The sequence below is a fragment of the Bubalus bubalis genome, chromosome 18, assembly GCF_019923935.1.
Source record: "Bubalus bubalis isolate 160015118507 breed Murrah chromosome 18, NDDB_SH_1, whole genome shotgun sequence".
NCBI lineage: Eukaryota > Metazoa > Chordata > Mammalia > Artiodactyla > Bovidae > Bubalus > Bubalus bubalis.
This window is the reverse complement of record NC_059174.1, coordinates 48,552,043-48,565,030: the sequence shown is the minus strand read 5'-3', so window position 1 is coordinate 48,565,030 and position 12,988 is coordinate 48,552,043. Positions and strand designations below refer to the sequence as shown.

Below are 12,988 nucleotides of genomic sequence, written 5' to 3'. Positions count from 1 at the left end.
ACTTTCACATGAACATGGGGATTTCTTGAGGAAAATCAGAACATTTGGCACCATCAGACCAAACTTCTGCAAGGCTGTGGAGCCCTGAGAAGTCACTGGCCTTCAAAGGGACCTGCGTGTGGCCACTTCCTCCCCCTACCCCATGTCATTTGTCTGGCCCTGGGGTGTCAGAGTCGGAGCGTCCTGCTCACTGTTGCAGCCTCTCTGCCCAGCCTGAGGCCTGGCTCAGAAAGTCAATGAGGGCATCCCTGGTGGCTCAGTGGTAAAAGAAAAATCCGCTGCTAACGCAGGAGACTGGGGTTCGATCCCTAGTCTGGGAAGATCCCACATGCCGAGGAGCAACTAAGCCCATGTGGCACAACTATTGAGGCTGTGCCCTAGAGCCTGGCAGCCGCAACTGCTGAAGCCCATGGGCCCTAGAGCTCGTGCTCTGCAGCAAGAGAAGCCTGCACACCGCAACTGAAGAGTAGCCCCCGTTCAATGTAACTAGAGACAAGTCAGGGCAGTAAGAAAGACGCAGCACAGCCATAAATAAATAAACAATTTTTTTTTTTTTTAAGAAGAAAGGGACTCACGGCTTTAGGCCTGGCCATTGTAGGCCATGTGACCTCAGTCTCCTTGTCTGTGAAATGGGGGAAGGTGTGGAATGATTCCTTGGCCCTTCCCCTGTGGGACATGGTGGGAGGCAGGCACGAGGTTTGAGGTTAACAGTGACTTACTGCGGCAGATAAACTGCCATTCTCATTCCTGGCTGCATGTTAGAATCTCCTGGATAATTTTCATTTTAAATACCTGTAACCAGACCCCAACCCACACCAGAGGGGGTTGCCCTTTGCTTACAAAACAGACCTTTGTCGTGGCCTTCAAGGCCTTTACTCCTCCCAAGACCCCTCTCTTGTTCTTTCGTTCCTTCTTTTGTGCCCCTCCTTTTCCCATTCTGCTCACGGGAGTCATTCTACTATATGAACAAGTCTCTTTTCTGGTTTTGCAAATGTTGCTGTTTAGTCGTGTCCAACTCTTTTGGGATCCCATGGACTTTAGCTCACCAGGCTCCTCTATGTGTCAAATTTCCCAGGCAGGAATACTGGAGTGAGTTGCCATATCCTTCTTCAGGGGATCTTCCTGACCCAGGGATCAAACCCGAGTCTCCTGTGTTGGCAGGCGGGTTCATTACCACTGAGCCACCTGGGAAGCCAGGACTATTTTATATCCACAATATTTGGCTTTGCGTTTTGCTATGGGCACAGGTGGGCCCTGGCTCCTGATGACGTCGCAGGAACCTTGCCTTGTGCCCTCAGCTCCCACATAAATACTGCTGCCTCGAACATCTTTGGGCACGCTCCCTCACGGTCCCAAGAGAGAATTTCTTTGGGAAGTCACCCGAGAGTGGAATTGTTAGGAGATTCGTACTTGCAGCACTTCATTTGACTAAGCCAGACATTAATTTTTACCAGATTCGTAGTGTTAAAATGACAGCTCATTGTTAAAATTCGCTTTTTTTTTTAAAAGTAAATGTTTATTATTAATTTATTTGTGGCACTGGGTCTCAGTTGCTGCACTTGAGATCTGTCTTCATTACAGCATGTATGATCTTTAGTTGCAGCAAGTAGGCTCTTTTTTCCGTTGCGCCATGGAAACTTACTTGCGGCATGCGGGATGTATTAACAATTCCCTGACCTGGACCCCCTGCATTCTGAGCTCAGAGTCTTAGCCACTAGCCCACCAAGGAAGTCCCTGGAGTTAGTGTTTCTCTGATTACTAATGAGTTTGAGCACCTGTGCACATCCTTGTTGGGTTTTGGAATTTTTTTTCTTAGTTGTTTGTTTATACCATTGTGAATGCCCGTTTTTCTGTAAGAAATGCTCTTTTTCTTGTTTTAAAAAATATATCTTAAAGATGTTGCTGCTGCTGCTGCTAAGTCACTTCAGTCGTGTCCGACTCTGTGTGACCCCATAGACAGCAGCCTACCAGGCTCCCCCGTCCCCGGGATTCTCCAGGCAAGAACACTGGAGTGGGTTGCCATTCCCTTCTCCAATGCATGAAAGTGAAAAGTGAAAGTGAAGTCGCTCAGTCGTATCCAACCCTCAGCGACCCCATGGACTGCAGCCTTCCTACATCCATGGGATTTTCCAGGCAAGAGTACCAGAGTGGGGTGCCATTGCCTTCTCCTTAGGATTTGCAAATATTTTCTCCCATTCTGAAACCCAATACATTTGCCCATTATGTCCTTCCTTGAACAAAATAAATTTTGGCATAATCAAATTGATATTTTTTCCTTTGTAATTTATTCCTTTGGGGTTTTCAGAAGTCCTTCTCTGCCCCTAGGTTATCAATTATTTTCCTCCATCAACTTTATAGTTGACCTTTCATGGTGATGTTTAATCCAGCTAGAGAAACACTGTCCGATAAACAAAGGTAATAGTTTTCACATCTCTAATGTGTAATTCTTAGCTTCTGGCCAGAAGCAGCAACTGAACGTGTGAAATGTGGGTCACTACCCACAACAGAGAGACTAAATACTTAATTTTATTTCAATTTAAAAGTAAATAAGCACATGAGAATAGCAGCAACTGCCCTGCACAGTACCGACCTCAGGTTCCCTTGTGTTGTATTTGGTAAGGAGTCAGGTTTTTTTCCATCAGTTCAGTTCAGTCGCTCAGTCGTGTCCGACTCTTTGTGATCCCATGAATCACAGCACGCCAGGCCTCCCTGTCCATCACCAACTCCCGGAGTGCACCCAAATTCTTGTTCATCGAGTCGGTGATGCCATCCAGCCATCTCATCCTCTGTCGTCCCCTTCTCCTCCTGCCCCCAATCCCTCCCAGCATCAGAGTCTTTTCCAATGAGTCAACTCTTCCCATGAGGTGGCCAGAGTACTGGAGTTTCAGCTTGAGCATCAGTCCTTCCAAAGAAATCCCAGGGCTGATCTCCTTTAGAATGGACTGGTTGGATCTCCTTGCAGTCCAAGGGATTCTCAAGAGTCTTCTCCAGCACCACAGTTCAAAAGCATCAATTCTTCGGTGCTCAGCTTTCTTCACAGTCCAACTCTCACATCCATACATGACCACTGGAAAAACCATAGCCTTGACTAGACGGACCTTTGTTGGCAAAGTAATGTCTCTGCTTTTCAATATGCTATCTAGGTTGGTCATAACTTTCCTTCCAAGGAGTAAGCGCCTTTTAATTTCATGGCTGCAGTCACCATCTGCAGTGATTTTGGAGCCCCCAAAAATAAAGTCTGACAGTTTCCATTGTTTCCCCATCTATTTCCCATGAAGTGATAAGATGAACCAATTTCCTCAACACTGTTATTAAACTATCTATTGCCCCCGCCCCCCATCCGTTTGCTCTTGCGTACACTTGGGTCTGCCTCTGAGTTTTCTGGCGTGAAGCCTGGCGTATTTAGTGAACAGCAAGATCTTGTAGAGATAGAAGTTTCAGACGCACAGCCGCCAGAATAAAGACTACATTTCCCAACCTCCTTTGCTGCTGGGCGTGGCCTTGTGACTAACTCAGGCCGAAGAGGCCACGGGGAAATCTTTGGGCCACGTCCTTAAAGGGAAGGGGCGTGCCCTTCTATTCACGTGGGAGGGGCCGCAATCCTAGGATGGAGGAGCCGCAAGGTGGAAGGAGGCTGGGACCCTGCTGACTGAGCGGGGCTGCGTCCCACGCTCCTTGGCCTTTTACCGAGAGCAACTGTGGATCTCAGTGGTTCTCAAACTTGAGTGGGCATCCGCGTCCCCTGGAAAGCTTGTTACAATACAGATTGCTGGCGCCACCCAGAGTCTCTGATTCAGCCTGGCGTGGGGCCTAGCAATTTGCCTTTCCAGCAAGTTCCCAGGGATGATATTGGTCCAGGAACCACACTTTGAGAGCCACTGGTCCGACTTGTTTCAATCACTCATTTTGGGTCGGTGTAAACACACCGCTGACCCACAGGTGAATACATCCCTGACTCCCCTTTCTGGGCGTCTGCAGTTCAGACCGGCACCCAGAGCGCCCCCTGCTGCAGCGGAGGCAACGTTCACTCTGTGCCTGGTCAGTAACGTGGACAGAGGGAGTCCTCTAGGCCACGTGGCTGCGAGGGACGTGTCTGCTGCTGCTCTGCCCCACTTGCGCTTCTAAGAGCTCCCTTGTTCTGTAGAGGCGGGAAGCCTGAAAACTCCTCGTAGAAGTCCCTTGCCAGTGGACATCAGTGAGGTCCTGGCGGTAGGAGGCACTGGAATGGGAGCAGAAGGCAGAAGTGGAGAGAGCAACCCCGTTCCAGCCACGGCTGACCCATTCTGGGATTCTGGTCGTGCCACTGACTCCTTTGTTACTCCAGCTTCCAGGAGGCGGCGGCCTCCCGCCTTTAATGACTGCTGGCTGGGCCTCAGCGGTAAAGAATCTGCCTGCAATGCAGGAGATGCAGGTTCATTCTCTGGGTGGGGCAGATCTGGAGGAGGAAATGGCAACCTGCTCCAGTATTCTTGTATGGACAATACCATGGACAGAGGAGCCTGGAGGGCTAGTCACAAACAGCGACACAATGGAGCAATTGACCACTGCACAGCTGGGTCCTCTGGCTCCTCCCGTCTTCCCAGTGCCTTGGTAACCAACCCCCTGGATTAAGCCCTGCCCCTCCCTGCTCCCAGACCCCATTGGAAACAACTGGAGAGGCTGACTGATACCCTGGGACCCCGTCTGCGTGGTACCTGGAGGGAGGTCTGGAGAAGGAGATGCCCTCACACCACTCAAGACCCTTCTCAGCAGTGATGATGGCTGAAGGTGACAGGAACAGCGGAGTCTCCACGGAACCATGCGGAGCTGCCCCCACCACGCAGTAGACGGGCAAGTGATTCCCGTCCCGAAACCTAGAGCTCCCTGGGTATCCCGTGAGCTCATCACACAGGACTGTGAGTTAGAGACAGCCATCTTCTCTCCACTGGCCTTATCTGGCTCTCAGCTCACGGGCGTAGCAGCCTCCGCAAGGAGCCGGGAGCTATCCTCTTTTTCTATTTTCCGGAACAACTTGTATAAGGTGGGAATTACCTGATCCATCTGTCGGGTGGAATTCATTTGTAAAAGCACTCAAGTTTGAAGTTGTGTGTGTGTGTTGTCAGGGGGTGGGTGTGGAGGGTGTACTTCAGTCTTTTCTTGTACTGTTTCTCCCCACACCATTTGGCATATATATTTTTTTTCCCCACAGAAAATGTATCCATTTCACCCAGGCCTCAAACACACTCATATACAGCAGTAGTTGGCTGTACTGCTGTTTTAAATTTCTATGTCTGTCTGTCTATCATGCATGCGTTCAGCCAGGCGGTCACAGAAACAGAGCCCTGATTCTTGGGGGATTCAGGGCCTGTGGCGAGGGGTGCTAAGGGAGCAGGTGCTAACAGTGGCGGGGTGGGGGAGGAGGGGAGCGGAGACAGGACTAAGCTGGATTCTCTGGGTCTGCTCCACACTTTCTGCCCACACACCAGCTTGAGGTCCCTGGTGCCACTGATGCCTGGAGGGCTCTGGATAGGGGGTTCCCTCTTTGCTCTCCCAGGTGCTAGAGAGGGCGTGCGCAAAGCCCATGCCAGCCTGGGGCAGTCACTGCCCAGAATGCAGAAGCAGCGGTGTCACCTGTCGGCTGGCTATTCTCCTGAGACCCAGGCTCGGCCCCCACGTCCCCAGCCGCACCCTGGAGGGAAGGACTCAGCCAATGGCATGTTTCTGAGGCTGGCAGCCCTGGGTCCTTCCGTTGTAGCCTATCCCCCGAAAGCCCATCTGCCTGCTGACCAGTTTCCTAACGTCAGCTCCCAAGGATCAGTTCTCCACTGAACGCACTCCACCCAACCTTTATGTTTCCAGCAAATCGCAGACATGGCAAGCTGATCATCCTGGCATGTGGACTGGTAAACTGGCTGCCTTTCCAGGCCTGGGTCGTCGATCCGGTCCCCATGAGAAGGCGCGTTACTGGCTGCTGGGCTGTAACTCACTGCCCGCCCCCACTCCCCCGCCCCCACCGCCGACCTCCTTGCCAGAGACATGGCCCTGGCCCTTAGTGGGGCTGGAATCCTGGGGTCAGCCAAGCCTCCTCCCAAGCCTAGAGCCCCGCCCCATCAGCTCTCCCCACCAGCAGGCCTGGACCTGGGGTGGGGGGAAGCTCTACACACACTGCACACACACAAAACAAGAAAATGTTTTAATTGTAAAACTAACTTGAGGGAGGGGAGGGGCGAGGCTGCGCTGAGGGGCCAGGAACCTGATTCTTCAAGCGGTGGTTCTGTCCCTGGAGCCACCCCGCAGGCCAAGGACTATCTGTCCCCAGATGGGGGCTAGAGTGTTATAAAATGACAATATAAATAGACTTCTAGAAAAGAGGAGGCTGTCCAGGTGCAGTAGTCATGTTCTGCAGAGGCTGGGGGTGGGTGGGAAGCCCCGCCCCCTGGATCCCAGGTCCAGCCACACAGAGGGGTTCTGGGCGAGGGAAAAGGCCACTCTTCAGACATTCATGATCGACCCCTGCAATGGCTCGGGGGAGGGGCTGCGTGTCAGACGAGGTCTCAGACACCCCCACTTGCAGGCTGGAGGACACCGGAACTGGACCTTCCACATGCACACGCACGCACGCACACACACACACTCACACACACACACCTTTCGTAGTGTTGTCTCCACCCCCGGCAGTCCCCAAGGCAGATTTCCAGTGATGGGGGGCCGCCTGCCCTTCCTGGGGACAGGAAAACCCCGGGGACGGGCCTGTCCCAGAGGGTGGGGGCGTCCTGGGAGCCTCACTTGCTCCCACGAGTCCCTGTGTTTCTTTCAAAGTCACAAAATCAAAACCGGAGTTCAGTAGTAGGGTCCCGCACACCCCCTGGCAAGGAGGGGGGCGCCACACGGAGTGTCTCCGGGGCTGGGAGGAGCAGAGGCCGGCCCCCCACTGGCCTCTGGCTGGGAAGGGGTGACCCAGGGGGCTCTTTGGTTCAGGGGTGGGGGTGACACCGGGCCTCATCGGGTGCGGTTCTGACGCATGAGGGGCACGATGCTGGCGGGAGGGCCCGCTTTGGCCAGGAACGGGTGTTTGAGCAGCTCAGCCGCTGTGGCCCGCTGGGCCGGGTCACGCACCAGCAGGCGGTCCAGGAAGCCCTTCAGGGACGGTGACACCTGCCAGGAGCGGGGCGAGAGGGTCGGTGAGCAGTCTGCTCACTTGCCTTCAGGTCCCCGGTTTCCTCCTGCCCAACGGGCCGATGGCATTTACTGCCCAGGGAGGGGCAGAGAGGCCCTCCGCACCGACAGCTTGGCCCCAGGGGCTCACGGCCTCCCCACTTTCATGATTCGGCAGGAGCTGGCAACAGCTGGGCCCTGGAGGCACCCCTTTTTCAGGAGGCAATTTCCCCACCGGAAGGTCCCTCTGCTGGACCTCACCAGCCAGCCTGAGCGCAAGCTCTGAGGGGCTGAGGGCGCAGAGTCCACACGGACACTCGAGGTCTGGGGGGGCGTGGGGGCGACTCAGCATGCAGTAAGCACCACCTCAGAGCCATCAGCACCGAGTCCCGCCTACACCCAGCACGATCCTTGGGTTCGGAGCTGGGCGGTGCCCTCCCCCACCCACGTGTGGTCTCCCCCACGCCCACTGCCTGCGGGAGGGGCCCACCTTGTGCAGGTTCTTCAGTCGGGGTGGCAGGTTGTCCCGGATCATCTTCATGGCTTTGAGGGGTGGCTCATTGAAGTAAGGGGGCTCCCCATCCACCATCTCGATCACCATCACCCCCAGAGACCAGATGTCCACCTGTGGTGGGGGCAGGGCAGAAGGGCTGAGCTGTGTGGGTGTGGCCAGCGCTCAGGGGACACCCACAGACAGGTGGCCCTGCTTCCATCTTTGCCTCTGATACTGGGACCCAGCCTGCCAGACCCTATGCACTCCTCACTCAGGGAACCCTCTGAAGGGTTCTGCCCACCCTGCATCCATCCCCTTCTTTTTGCTACCCTCTCCCCCTGCCCCTGGATTCCTCTGGAGAACCTCCTCCTCACTACTTCAGTCCATGGTGCATGACCAAGCTGTCTTAATCAGCAGAGTGCGGAAACAGTAACTGGTTCAGGAATGGACACGTGACCCAAGCTGAGCCAATCACAGTTGACCCTGAGACTTTAAACAAGATAGTCAGGAAAACAGTCCTCATTTCTGCTCTGATGGGGCAGCACCTGCCTGAGTGAGGGCTACACGGGGACAATCAGAGCCGGGAGGGACACTGCACACAGCTGGGCATGAAGCCTGTGCCCCCGCCAAACTTTACAGTCCTAGGGACCCACAGTTTTCCACTTTGCTAAATCCTTCTTGAGAAGGTTTTGTCACAGGCAGTCCTGGTGGAGATGGTCCCTCAGAATCTCCTACCAGCCTCCCCTCCCAATGTGACCCCACTCCTGCCTGCGGTTCCCCAAGCTATGCTTCCACGGGCACCCTGGCCAGGCACTGGGTCAAGTCTTATTGACTGACTGTCCTCAGAGCCACAGGCAGAGCTGGAAGACCTCAGGGCCAGGCAGGGAATGGCAGGGAGTGAAGCAGGTCAGTGTAGGCAACACAGATGGGTGGGGGCTGTGACCAAGACGAGGGTTCCCCTGCTCCTCAGCACCTGACTGTTGCCATGAGGGAATGCGGCCTCCTCGTGCCCAGGTCACTTGGCTTTCCACCAGGGGACCAAATTCAGACTCACGTGAGAGCTCTTTTTAAAAAAATGCTTGCAAGAGCATCTTCAGAGCGCATCAGCCAGTTTGAAGCCTCTGCCCCAGGCTGGCAGGCAGGCCAGGGCCCCTTCTGCCCAGCCTCCTGTTCCCGTTGCCAAGCACTGGCTCCGAACTAGCACTCAGCTGGCGAGGAGTACACGCAGGCAAGTCTACTTCTCCCCCCAAGCTGTCCCTGGTGATCAAGCCCCCTCACCCAACACTCCGGCTGTTCTGGACCGCAACAGCGCAAACCAGTGCAGGGCGACTGGCTGCCTCTGGCTCACCTCTGGCCCATAGGGCAGGCGGGAGATGAGCTCTGGGGCCATCCAGTAGGGTGTGCCGACCAGGGACTTCCTCCGAGGCACCTCCTTGCTCACCTGGGCGCAGAACCCGAAGTCTGACAGCTTTACCTGGAGCAGGGTGCAGAAGTGGGGGTCAGAGGTGCTGGTGGGGCAGAGGCAGTCGCCTGTTTAATTCCTCAGCCTCTGACACGCTGGGTTTCCACATGCCGCCCAGAGGTTAGAGCCTGACCTTGGCGGAGCTCTGCCATCTCCTGGCTGGGGCCCTCAGTGGTGTCAGCTGCCTGAGATCACACATCTGCCTCCTTGACAGGGTCTGTGCTGGGACTCCTGGGGGAGGCAGCCCAAGTTCCATGAGTACCAAAGGCTGGGCAGGGATTTGGCCTGAGGCTGGCTCCCAATGCCGTGCCCTGGGCCCTGGCTTCCCGGCAGGAGGCATGTCTTTAGTTGGTAGGGGGTGAGAAGGATGCTGCCTGTCCCTCTGCAACAACCACCTCCTCAGAAACAATGATTTACAGCTTCTTGGGAACTATGGGCCCTATTCAGACTCCTGAGGATGTCAATGGACCCTCCAGAGAGCATGCTCATACACATTGCACATACAGTTCTGTGCTCACCCGTGTCCCCCAAACACGTCTGTAGAATCTTCAGGTGTTCACGACCCCAACTGAGACTCCCTGGGAAGCAAAGCCTTCCCCCGACCCCCCCGCCTCTGTGAACTGGCTTAACTTTCCTGGGGGAGGGCAGGCAGATCACCAACCAGAATCTGGTGAAAGTCAAGGGCCCCCTCCCCCTGAAAAATCACATCTGCTCTTGGAATACGAATGCAGGTTCTGGGACCAGGAGGCTCATCCATGGACTGCAAACTCGGAGCTTCGGTCCAGAAGACAGGACCAAGAGTCCGCAGCCCAGTCCTGGACGCCAGGCCAGGAGCAGGTTGTCGCGTGGCTGAGAGCTGTGGCCAGCCACCCAGATGCAGTCTCCCTGCTCTGGGTCCAGGGCTAGACTCCAGCTCTCAGCGGCTGGGGCTAATGATGGCAGAGGCCCCCACTCACCTGGACCCCTGACTCTGGACTGATGCACGAGGAATGAATACACGTACTGCTCCTCAAGAGACTGAACTGGGGGCTGGGCCCACCCACCCGCAGGGGGAGAGCTGGGCAGAGGCCGGGGGAGGCCAAGCCACCCCACCACTGCTCACCCTGCCGTCGTGGGTCAGCAGGATGGAGTCGCTCTTGATGTCTCGGTGGATGACTCCCTGGGCGTGGAGCACGGACAGGGCCTGCAGCACGGCCAGGCACACGGCGGCGATCTGCTCCTCGTTCATCCTGGGAGGGCAGGGCAGGTGGGGGGTGGGGAGTGAGTGGGGCAGACAGGGGCCCCACCCTGGGGTCTGATGGGGACACGGCCCCACCCTGGAGGTATGATGGGGACAGTGTGTTGGTTCTGAGATGTGGCCCCACCCTAAGGCGTCTGGAGGGGAGCAGTCCTGATATGGGCGAGGTCTGGGGGCACTCTGGGGACCCAGCAGCGTCCAGCTGCCCGGCTGTACCTGGTGTGCGTGACGATGTCGGTGAGGGCGCCTCCCTCCAGGAACTCCATCACCACCCAGAGCTCGTCCCCAACCAGGTAGCTGTTGTACATCTCCACCACGTTCTCATGCTGGTAGTCCCTCATGATCACCACCTGCACGCAGGAGGCGGGGTCGGCACGGCGAGGGGAGGACCAGCAGTCCCTGCCGCCAGAGCCCGCCCTCTCAGCCTCGGGGGGGCCCTGCCAAACTGCAGGTCCATTTCCACCCGCCACTCCTGCTCATCGGGGTCCAGTCCAGGGACTGTCCTCCCACGCCTGAAGCCAAGAGACCCAGAAGGCAGCGAGGGGCCTGACATATGTATTCTATTCCGGGGTGCTCCCACCCCATGCACACCTCACGCTGCTGATGTTGATCTCTGACCAGCCCTGAGTGGGTCTGTGAGTAGCCCTGATGGCCAGGCTGGCATTGGGAGAGGGCGCTGGGACGAGAGCATTAAGCACAGGGCTGAGACCAGGACAAGCAGGAGGCTCAGACACAAGGCGGGGGTGGGGGTTAGATTCCAGGGGCAGGAAGGCCTGGCAAAGCAAAGCCTGGAGGGCGGGCGTGGCGCTCACTGCGTGCAGCTCAGGCAGCCACGTTAAACGTGCGCCGCTGCGCGCTGCATTGGGGGAGGGGCGACAGGCTCTCGCCTGGGGGGCTGGGGAGGCAACGGGGAGGCTCAGGGCCCTGGCCTGGGGACTGGGGTGGTGGGGCCTCTCCGAGATGGGGAACCAGGAGAGGCAGGTGTGGGGTCAACAGTGTGGGGCCAGTATGGGACTTGGTGGTGAGGGGCCTGGAAGGCACACAGAGGGTCAGTGGGGCTCAGGGCCTGGAGCTGGGGCTCGGGGCCTGGACAGGACAGGACGGCATGGCAGTGGGTATCGTGGGGACAGAGGACACAGCCTGGGGAGGCATGAAGAGCGAGGACAGGAGCTGGGCTCAGAACTCACACCTGGCAAACCCCAGCCCCATAGAGCCTCTCCCGGTTCTCAGCCCTGCATACCCTCTAAACCGTGGGGTAGGGGAGCCCCAGGAGGAGTGGGACAGCTTGGGGGGGGGCAGGTGGGGAGGCGGGGAGCCCCGGGAGGATGGGGGCAGGTGCGGGAGCCCTGGGAGGAGCCGGGGGGCCCTGGGAGGAGCCAAGGGGCCCTGGGAGGAACCGGGGGTCAGGGGAGCCCTAGGGGGAGTGGGGTAGTTGGGGGGCCCTGGGAGGAGTGGGGCAGGTGGGAGGGTGGGGGAGCCCTGGGGAGCAGGGGGGCCCCAGGAGGAGCATGGTGGGGCAGGGGAGCCCTACGGGGATGGGGCGGCGGGCCCACCTCGTTGAAGAGCAGCTCCCGCCGCTGCTGCTTGCGCAGGTCCATCTTCTTGACGGCCACCAGCCTGCCGGAGCTGCGCACGGTAGCGATGCACACTATGCCGGTGGAGCCCTCGCCAATCTTGATGAAGTTGTCCAGGTAGGAGCGGGGGTCACCAGGGTCCACCACCAGCTGCAGGGCAGCCCGGAACTGCTCGTGGGACACTCGCTGGGGTTCCCGCTGTGGTGAGCGGGGGCCGGGGGGCCCGGGGGCAGGGGGCCCGGCGGGGGCGGCGAGGGCGCGGGCTGGAGGGGCCAGCTGGGGCTCAGAGGCATGGGGGCCCAGCACTCCAGGGCTGGGGGCGCCGTGGGCTCGGGCAGGGGGCCGGGAGGAGGAGGACTGGGGGACAGCCAGGCCCCCCACCGATGGCCCGTTGGGGGCCATGTTGTGAGGCTCCCCCTGCAACAGAAAAGAGAGGCGGCTGTCAGGGGAGGGGCTGGGGGACAGGGATCCCGGCTGCGGAACAGATAATGGCGGTCAAGATGGAGATGGACAGTGGGCTGGGGCAGGCTGGAGTTGGTGGGTGGGAACAGGCTGGGCAAGGCAACGGTCAGGGGTCCTGGGGTGGGGGAGTGGTTACCTGGGTGCCCCGGGATGGGTGGTCCGTGTCGGCCCGCGGGTACGTGTTAAAGGGCCGGCCAGCCGCCACTTTCGCCCCGCTGGCTAGACTGGCAGGTTGGTGGGGGGTGCCGACGTCAGGCCCAGAGAGGGGGCGCTTGTCCCGGGAGGACTCCTGGGGCCCTCCCGAGCCCTCCCTAGAAGACTTGGGCCTCTTGTCTGGCCCCGCCCGCCGCCTGTCTCCAGTGCTGCCACCTGCCTCGCCATGACCGGCCCCCCGGCCTTGGCTGCCCGCCTTCTCTGGGCCCCCTCTGGCCGTGGCGGCCTGCTCCGCGGGCATCCCGTTTTCCTGGCGGGCACGGGTGGGTGGCGGCGGGCTGTCTCTCCGCAGGGAGTTGGAGCGCGTCACCGACATGTTCTCGAACTCGTCGAGCAGCAGCGTGAGGGCCCCATCCTTGGCGCCTTTGCTGCCCCGCACGATGGTCTGGGGTCCAGGGCAATGGCAGGGTGGG

At 58.1% G+C, this 12,988-nt stretch overlaps 1 protein-coding gene across 11 annotated transcripts in view; it reads right to left on the bottom strand.

Annotated features, from left to right (window-relative positions):
- Positions 1-6,157: 6,157 nt before the first annotated feature.
- The window catches only part of PAK4 (p21 (RAC1) activated kinase 4), a 47,665-nt gene continuing 40,834 nt past the window's right edge, over positions 6,158-12,988 (bottom strand). For 10 of the 11 annotated variants that reach the window (XM_044932309.2, XM_044932308.2, XM_006068673.4 and 7 more), the window contains 7 exons: positions 12,499-12,960; positions 11,880-12,317; positions 10,543-10,676; positions 10,192-10,318; positions 8,976-9,101; positions 7,625-7,759; positions 6,158-7,134 (listed from right to left, as the gene is read on the bottom strand). In XM_044932309.2, coding sequence (XP_044788244.1) covers positions 6,979-7,134; positions 7,625-7,759; positions 8,976-9,101; positions 10,192-10,318; positions 10,543-10,676; positions 11,880-12,317; positions 12,499-12,960 — 1,578 coding nt within the window. In that variant the 3' untranslated portion in view covers positions 6,158-6,978. The remainder of the gene's footprint in view (positions 7,135-7,624; positions 7,760-8,975; positions 9,102-10,191; positions 10,319-10,542; positions 10,677-11,879; positions 12,318-12,498; positions 12,961-12,988) is intronic. The other variant, XM_044932311.2, reaches the window with a different exon arrangement.